We start from the raw sequence: 8,949 nt of genomic DNA, 5'->3' as shown, positions 1-8,949 counted from the left end.
GGTCCTCAACAGCTCAATGAACCTGACCCAGGTTGAGTTGAAACAGACTCCAGGATCTCTCAAAGACCACTGCTAAACACAAGAATGGGCCATTCCATCCGATGTCCCTCCCCTCCGCCAGTCACACATACACACGTCTTAGTGTATGTTTATGAAGTGGCATGGCACATTGAAAGAACCTACAGTACTGTGCAAAGGTCTTAAGCACCTGAAAGTCAAACTAAAGCCTTTTATTTGGGTAATGTTTCTGTAAAACAGTAAATACAGAAATATTTATAAAATGTATTTTATAAATATTAAAATATATTTTTTACAAATAAACACTGTCCAAATAAAAGGCTTTAGTTTGACTTTCAGGTACCTAAGACATTTGCACAGTACTGTAGTTTAAAGCCTTATTATAAAAGGGAAAATTCACATGAGAATAATAAATCTTAAAGCTTTTCCTTGAATGACAAAGGACTAGAATAACTACATGTAGCGCAATGGGAGGAGTGTCAAAGAAGCCATTCTAGCCCCCCAAAAATACAGGGCTAAAACTCTAAGCACCGGTTCAACAAGTCACAAGTCCTAAAGAATCAAGTCATTCCTTAAAGGGAGGGGAGCAGGTTTTAAAAAAGTAGCAAGTCTCAGTTCATGCCAAAGAGAAACAATTATGCTGTACCAAAAGGTGTTAAGACCATATAATACTTTGACTGACAAATGTATTTAGAGATTGCTTGATTACTGCATGATCAATGCAGACAGTCCATTTGGTCCCAAGCTTTGCACTATCAATGATACTGAAAACAGTGGCTCGCAGGGATTGATGATACTACTCATAGGATGGGCAAAGCATTGCTAAAGACAATGGAAATTCCCATAAAATTCACAGCGTCACTCAGGATGACTCAATCCACCACTCTTCAGAGCACTGCTTCCCTTGAACTCCAAGGAATTTAAACATTTGATTGGAGCCCATTTGGAGGGCAGCTTTCCCTTACATTTAGCACACTAGTCATCTAACAAATACACATCAAATCAACAGTAGATGGAGACACTGATACAGGTTTTGCTAAGAACCCCCACCCATTAAAACATATCCTTTATGTAGTGTTGACAATGGAGCAACCTGAAATCAAGCGAAGCATAATTATTATATCAACACAGAAATTGTGTATCTAAAACATAAAATAATGAACACTAAGATGTTTCAGTACATTGCAGGGACAATATATTCCAAGGGGAATATCTCTTTCATCTTGTAATGGAGAGCATTTAGAAGGACACTGGTTGTTCTTTCGTGGTGTTTGGTTGGTACAATGTATCGCCACCATGAACCATGACAACTATGACAATTATTCCACATCCAGCACATCACTCTGCAGAACAGTGGGCCACTCTCAGCTCAACATCCCAGAAAAGCAAACCGAATGGCGGAATCATCTTCCAAAGGGCTATCTAATGAGAGGTAAACCAATACGTACAGTAGGCCCATACGACTTATGAATCAGACTTCAGTTTTGTAGAGGACGTCCCAAATATAACAAGTATATTATATAACTTCCTAGCTGCCCTCAGTTAAACACACTGGTAGAAACACTTGGTTGGTGATACCTTCAAGCAACACCAATGAAGAAAACACAATCCAGGACTCCTAAAACCCCCCCCAAAAAATGAACTGTATAAAATACAATAAATTATTAAATGCTTTGCCTTTTCAAATAATTAATTTGAATATTCAGGGCAGTTTCTCAAAGACTGACAAAAGTTTGTAAAATTATGTTTACAATTACTTTAAAATATACAAAGAACACATTGAACTATAAAGCAGCTATAAAATGATTCAAGTAACTGCCCAGTAAAAATCTTGCTTTTCAAAAGTATTCAGGTAAATAATTCCAATCCATCCATGTGGCCAATGCTTGCATTTGTTTAAAAGAACACCTAAAAAAAAACACCTCAAATTTTAAAACTATGCCATACAGTATGATGTCATACTCCTGAGGAGGACGTGCTGGCCAATCAGTAGTCAAGGGAGGAAGAGACATACAATCACTATTCTGTTTTTGGGATACACTAACACCCCTCGAAATGAGGAAACACTGGGCAGTTACTTTCAGTGGTTAAGGTTTCACTGAAGAAATTTGACCAAATAAAATAAAAACGTATTTTTTCTAAACTTCTGCAGGGGGTACAAAATTATTTTCTGTAATGGTGTCTAAGTCTAGCTTCCTTCATTATTTTCTCTCCATTTGATACATATCATTATATTATTTAAATGGACCAACATTTCCGAGCACACATTCTGTAGATATCTGTAAATTCAGTCAACTTTTCCCTTTGCAAAGCAAAAAACAGAACAATAGAAAAACTTGAATTTCCTAGGAACCGATAATAAGGTCGCTCACTACCTAACGCGTATATCAACTCAAGTTTACAAAATGGTCTTTGTGGTTTTCTCTTAGACATTTACCATGATTATATGCTTATACATTTGAACATCTCAGAAATGTACGATTTCAATCAACTGTAGCTATTTAATAATATACCTAATATAATTTAATAAATAAAAGTTTTGTTTTCTCGTTGTGGTTGTACTCGTTTGTGGCTGAAACCATTCTCCCAGTACAGTGGTGTATCTTCAATCCACATGTGCCTGTCCAACTTTATAGGCCAGCTGGGAGCAGAGTCTTAATGGGATAAAGAGAAAGAATGAGGGATAGAGGGAGGGAAAGAGAATGGGGGAAGGAGATAGACAGAAAACAAAGAAATAGACAACAAGAGACGGAGAGAAACCAAGTAAAGATAGTTTTGGTGTATGAGACAGGGGATTGGCCTTGGGCTGGGAGGGGCTGGGAGGGGGTGGGAGGGGCTGGGACGGTCTCTCGCCAGGCCTAGCCTGTGCCATTCTTTGGAGCATTTTGGTTGACCGGCTGCTGGCCATCCTTGCGTGGGGGCATCCTTTCATTAACTTTGTCGAGGCTCTGTGCTTCGGCGAAATCTTTGATCTTCCTCGTGGGAGAAAAACCTTGAATAGCTGTAGGAAAAAAGACAAAACTGAATGCTTGAACTTTAAACAGCGGTGAAGTAAGACACCTCTTAAGATCTGCAATAAGGTTCTGCAGGTAAATAAAATTAAGTATTCTTACATTTACCTTGATTGGAGTTAAACTGTATACTCTCTGTGAACAGGGGCCGTATTCACAAAACATTTTCTCTTACTACTAGGAGGAATCCTAAACAACACTAAACGTTCCTAGCTAAGAATTTCCACTTAAAACCTATTCACAAAGCTGCTAAAACCATCTTTTACTAAGGAATGAGAAGAAGTCTTAAGTTAAGAGAAAGTGTGGGGGGTTGATCCCATTGCTATGGATGATGTCATGTTCCACGAACAAGCTTACTCACTACGACCACAGTTATTGGCTGATAAGGGAGGGGTCTTGGTCAGTGAATTCATCATAACAATAGTGTAGGATGTGTCATATTGCCACATTCAAATAAAAATGTAGGCTAAGAGCCACTGATTAAACATCAAAGCAAGAATGATATACTGACTAGTCAAGATATGTTCAGATAATTGTCAGCCTCTTACATGTCTGGCAGCTCATAAAGAAAAGTGTGTTCATCTTTTGATGATGTCATAATTCATGCATTTATGATTCCCGGCAGCAGCCCTTTTAGGATTCTTTGTGATTTGGTCTTATTGATTTAGGAGTCCTCTTGACTACTAACTTTTCACAGATTTAGGAGCTGATTTTATATACTCTTAGGGCAAACATTTAGGAGTCCTAAAGTTAGGACTGACACACACATTTTATTTGGTTTAAGAGTTACTCCTAAAACAGCAAGTTAGGAGCTACTTTTAGACTTAAGATGTTTTGTAAATACGGCCTCAGGTTTTTATAGTTATAAATGCATGTACTGTAATAGCTGACAGTTTGAGACAGTACAGAGATACAACAGTGTAATTGTGCATACATAACAGATTTACATTGAACACACAAACACAGCAAGTCCTAGTACTGCTGACAAAACCACTGAACAAGCTACAGTACAACACCTCAAGGTGAATTATGGACTTACTGTAAAATTCCAAGTGCCAAGGAGAAACCACAAAGAAAACATGGGTACACCAGAGACATACTGTGAGTAACTATTAACAGGAAATAACAGAAATATAACAACCTAAAAACCAAATCCATTAGTAGATTTTAGGACAATGCGATCCAGAAAACATTACTAATCGAAAAGGCCACTTTCGCACAACCAAAGATACACACACATTTTTTTCTACCCGACCAATTTGGTAATGGCCAATTCGCAACCATGGCAGTGCCTCATCACAGCAACTCTCCAGCAGGATCAGGAGTCTCGATCTACACATGTAGACTGACACGTCATTTAAAGCCCATCTTGCCATGCCATTCTGCTTCTTAACACACTACTTTCTCGACATAATTAGTTGTTGGCACCTACGCACTGGAGGAGAGCTCCTTCCGCTGCCAACAAACATGATTGATTTTGCTGACACCTGACATACCACAAGGAGTGGCTAGATTGTGACGTGACAAGGCAACCATGTCCGACACCCCGCACACCCCCACCAAGCCCTGAGCTGATGTGCACCACCCTTTGTGGGACCCCCTGGCATTGTTAGTATGTCACAGCTGTACTGATGACCGGGGTGCCACTCAAAGGGCCCCTGGGGCCACAAACAAAATACAGCCCAAGTGACAAAAATATACAAACACTCCTGTGATTGTCAGTCGACATGTTCATTCAAATTATAATTGCAAGGCAAAGCAAACATTAGACGGTACTTAAAACCCAATAAAACATGCAATAGGAAACGACCACAACTGAACCAAAACCTTATTCTACTTAAAATGCACATGCAGTCAAAGCAAGACTGAATGCTGAGAGGGGAACAGGTTAACAGTGGCAGACAGTGACAGAGTAGCAACAGCCAAGCAGAATAACAAGATTGGATTGCAAATATCCCGTTAGCCAGGAGGAGAAAAGAAAGAGGCTCCGAGAGCCTTAGCAGGCTTTGCTCAGTGACGAGCTGCCTGAAGGTGTGGGAAGGAACCAAGCTACATCGGCCCTAACCCATGTGACCTCTGTTTGTCAACAACTTGCTGTTAAGCCTAATGCCTGACCCCCTATATCTGTTTGCATTACTTCTGTGGCCTTTCTGCAAAAATTAAGTTCTTCTATCATGGTATAATAGTATAAATAGCGCAGTCCCATAAGGAAATTAGCATAGCCAGTTCAGACTGGAAACCCGACTGGTCATTGGTCAGCGACGTATCAGCTGACGCCTGGGATCACACCGTATCAGATTGCAAACTGACTATTTAATCTTCAAGTTACACACTCAGTCTGATGTGCACTGGTCTTACTAGCATGCAGGTGCAAGCCCACCCACCACCTCTGCCTCCGCCTGTTACCCACCCACCACCCCTGCCTCCGCCTGTTACCCCAGAGGAGCAGCCCCTAACGCCCACAACTTCATTAAATTATTGTTGTGCATGTTTCTAATAACTAAAACGTGGCACTTCCTGTCTGAACTAGGAATATAGCATCTATACAGAACATGTTGAAGTCCTTCCTCCCAAGTCAGTGACCACATCTTGGGTATTTGAGTCCTATCAGGGACCGTAGTAATGGACAGGGGAAATGCAGGTACTCCCATTGTGAAGTACACCAAATCATGACATAATAACTTGCAAAATCAATCACATGCACAGGGGCACACATGCACAGAGAACGTACAACACCCAAACTGAAAGGAGCATTTAAGGTGAAAAGAGGGGGGCACAACAATTTCAAAAGGGTTCAATGTAAAGGCTTAAAAATAACAACACAAACAAAACAATGGTGGGGGTGGGGGGGGCATACCTTTTGCCTGCACTGCCTCAGCGGCGGCTATGTCAATGTAAGTCATGGGGAGAAGGAGAAATGGGAGGCAACAATGCAGATTACCAGAGAACATCAACAAAAGAACAACAGACAGTCCGTCAAATTCATCCCATCATAGAAAAGATCACCCCATTGTCATTGCTATCAGGAAACACGCAGGCAGTCAGGGCGACAACAACCCTGACAGAGAACAGTAATACATGTTCCATGCTTTGAATTGAAAAACACTGCAAAACGTTCCCAGACTGAGAGTCTGGTGACTAATCGACATGTTTTCCCTCAGGGTCCAGATTAAAAGTAACCCACCAGGGAATAACAGTCAATTGGCAAGGCCTGCTGGAGACATTATATGGTGCTGGTGTTAAAGGGTCATTAGGGCGGACGGACAGATAGATGAAGGGGGATTTTGCTGAGCAGTTAGCATGCACAGAGTATATACTGGGTTCTTGTGGATCTTGTTATGGGAACATGATCAGATAATGAAGTCTGCTGAAGGAAGAAAGAAACTGATTACTTGTGAAGTACCCGTCCTACATCTCACACATCGCATTGCCTTAATGAAGTGTCTTCAGGCTCAGTTCTCAAAGGAACACTTAGATGTAATGACTGATGACAACTGTAGGGAATTGACAGCTTCAATCTTTCTTTTCGACTTGTTCCTAATGAGGTGCTTTGTTACTGGTGTCACTCACAAAATAACTCTGCCGGTAAATGCAGCTCCAAGACCATCTTTCATTAGTTATATCACCATTCCCTCTTTAGTTTGTCATGTTAGGAATTGTCCATTTAGCACAGGCAGTCAAAACTGGTCAGCATCCATCTAAATGTCTTGTGATGTTAGACAGTGGTGACGGAGGACATCTAACTGGGAACGCAACAAACCAAAACACACATCATAACCAGCCCAGCCTCCGGAAAGTTCAAGTCTGACCCGAGGGACTAAAAGACCCATAGGGATCTTGTCAAAAGTAGTGAATAGTGAATATGACGCTATTTGGGACGCAGACACACAATGGCATTCTGGGAAAGGTCACATCATGCGGTTTCTCTCTGAGTGATCACAGACATGTGGCTTTGCTCACTACACTTCTGCCTCACCTGGGAGGAGACCAGGCGTGTGTGTGTGTGTGTGTGTGTGTGTACTCCCTCCCGCTGGCTGGGCTGGTTGACCTTTAGATCAGGGGCTAAGGCCACATCAGTGACAGGCCACTTTGGTCAGCCCCCCCTCCACCATCATGGCTCAATCCCTCCCACCCAGAGATGACAGGCATAATACAGTGCCCCAGACAGACAGGAGTTATGTCCCAAATATCAGACCCTTTAAGATTCCTGTAGGAATGGGCTAGAACAGAGTTAATGCATCCATCTCCCATCATGTCCATCTACTGTACACTCAACACAAATCTGAGCAGAATTCAAAAAGGGTTTTCATGGCAGTGAACATGTCAGCTACTTCTAGGGGTGTAAAAGTTAACGCATTCCATTCTCCTGTCATTATTTTAACACTAATTTTTGTCCCCTCTCAATTTCGTAATGTCCAATTTGCAATTAAGGCCTTGCCTCATTGCAACAACTTGAAGGTCAAAACTTGTTTATTTTCTTGGTGGTCTGGGGTTGCAAAGCGGGTAGAGAATCCATTGGGTTCCCTCTAATTGTTCTGGTGTCCATTTGAATCTCAGAAGGATCTGAGGCTCTGGACTACCTGGCCTGACAACGCCTAGCCGCCCCAGTCCAAAGTCCTCCCGGTTGAGCTGCAGTTTTGGGCTGATGACTCCTGCTATCACAGCCCACAGCAAATCTGACCCTCCCTGTCTTTGTCCACCTGATTGCGCAGGTGATCTGGATTCGGCCTACAGATTTCGGACACAACCACTGGTATTTATTAACACGCAGCACGCCTGAAAATGCTAAATATTGATGTGGAGCAAAGAAGAAATATACGCTTCTCTGGCCCCTCCTTTCTTCTCTGGCCCCTCCTTACTTCCTAGGTGCCAACCCTATGAGTGAGTTTCTCCTAACCACTGTGCATGCATTTCAATGATCTTTGCTTGCTCTTTGGGTTTCAGGCTGGATATCTGATAACGGCGGTCGTAAAAAAGGCCTTTTTGTTGATCTCGTGCCAAGCCGCTCTGCTTCTTATTACCCCGTTCACTCAACCCGGTTAGAACACATTACCCGGCCACCAACGAATGAGTTGAAAGGCGCCAGGCTTATTAAGATTCGTGAGAGCGCCACAAGACAAGGCAGCGTTTTCTGATACCCACCTAGAGCAGCACTAAATCAATTTACACCACCCCCTGCTGGACCGCCCGGAGTTTAAACTCCTAGCCAGAATGATGCAGCAACTTAGGCCACATGGGGATCCCATCGCTAACTTACTCATATGGACCCGTTTTAAAGCATGCGTTTCCACCTAGGCTCTATTAAGAGTGACTTCTCACATCTGCATGGTTAATTGGGTAGCACTCTCTCTCTCTCTATTGTGGTGTTTAAAGATCCAGAGCATGGAGAAACAATTTTAAAGTTTCTTTATAAAACATCAAAAGCATAATTAGTACTGAAGTAGCAAGACGTTATGCTAATGCTAGCTAACCATTATAACAGATGCCATGGAGGAACAAGTCTTAAACTCAAACATCACTCACTGATTTAACATCAGAAGCCAACCATTCCAAATAGCTACTGTTTTCGCAAACACCATCCTAGTAATAGCAGCTTGCAAGTTATTGAAGACATTGAAGAAAATGTATACATAGCCTAGATCTTACAGCTGAATTACAAGAACTTAGACAAGGCAAACCTGTGTTTATATTGTAACCTGTGTTTAAATTCTTTTCGCATTCAGTCTGTAACTTTTTCTCTGTAATCAACCCATCAATCAGTATGCCAAAAGCAGAAGAATTCAAAAATGGCGACTAATTACGATTAACTACAGAAAATAATGTGAATAAATGCAATCCATTATTTGCATTGTTTGATAGCCCTAGTTATTAGTAACAATAATTTAAAAGACTTGAATGCGTGGATTTTAGCGGCAAAAAT

At 41.6% G+C, this 8,949-nt stretch overlaps 1 protein-coding gene across 5 annotated transcripts in view; it reads right to left on the bottom strand.

Annotated features, from left to right (window-relative positions):
- Positions 1-327: 327 nt before the first annotated feature.
- ppp3cca (protein phosphatase 3, catalytic subunit, gamma isozyme, a) overlaps positions 328-8,949 on the bottom strand; it is a 42,041-nt gene continuing 33,419 nt past the window's right edge. For 2 of the 5 annotated variants that reach the window (XM_010864599.5, XM_010864600.5), the window contains exons 13-14: positions 5,887-5,913; positions 328-3,019 (exon numbers count right to left, since the gene is read on the bottom strand). In XM_010864599.5, the coding sequence (XP_010862901.1) occupies positions 2,877-3,019; positions 5,887-5,913 (170 nt within the window). In that variant the 3' untranslated portion in view covers positions 328-2,876. The remainder of the gene's footprint in view (positions 3,020-5,886; positions 5,914-8,949) is intronic. The other 3 variants (XM_010864602.5, XM_010864603.5, XM_010864601.5) reach the window with 2 other exon arrangements.

The sequence above is a fragment of the Esox lucius genome, chromosome 13, assembly GCF_011004845.1.
Source record: "Esox lucius isolate fEsoLuc1 chromosome 13, fEsoLuc1.pri, whole genome shotgun sequence".
Classification (NCBI taxonomy): Eukaryota; Metazoa; Chordata; class Actinopteri; order Esociformes; family Esocidae; genus Esox; species Esox lucius.
The sequence above is the reverse complement of the archived record's forward strand: the minus strand, read 5'-3'. Positions and strand labels throughout refer to the sequence as shown.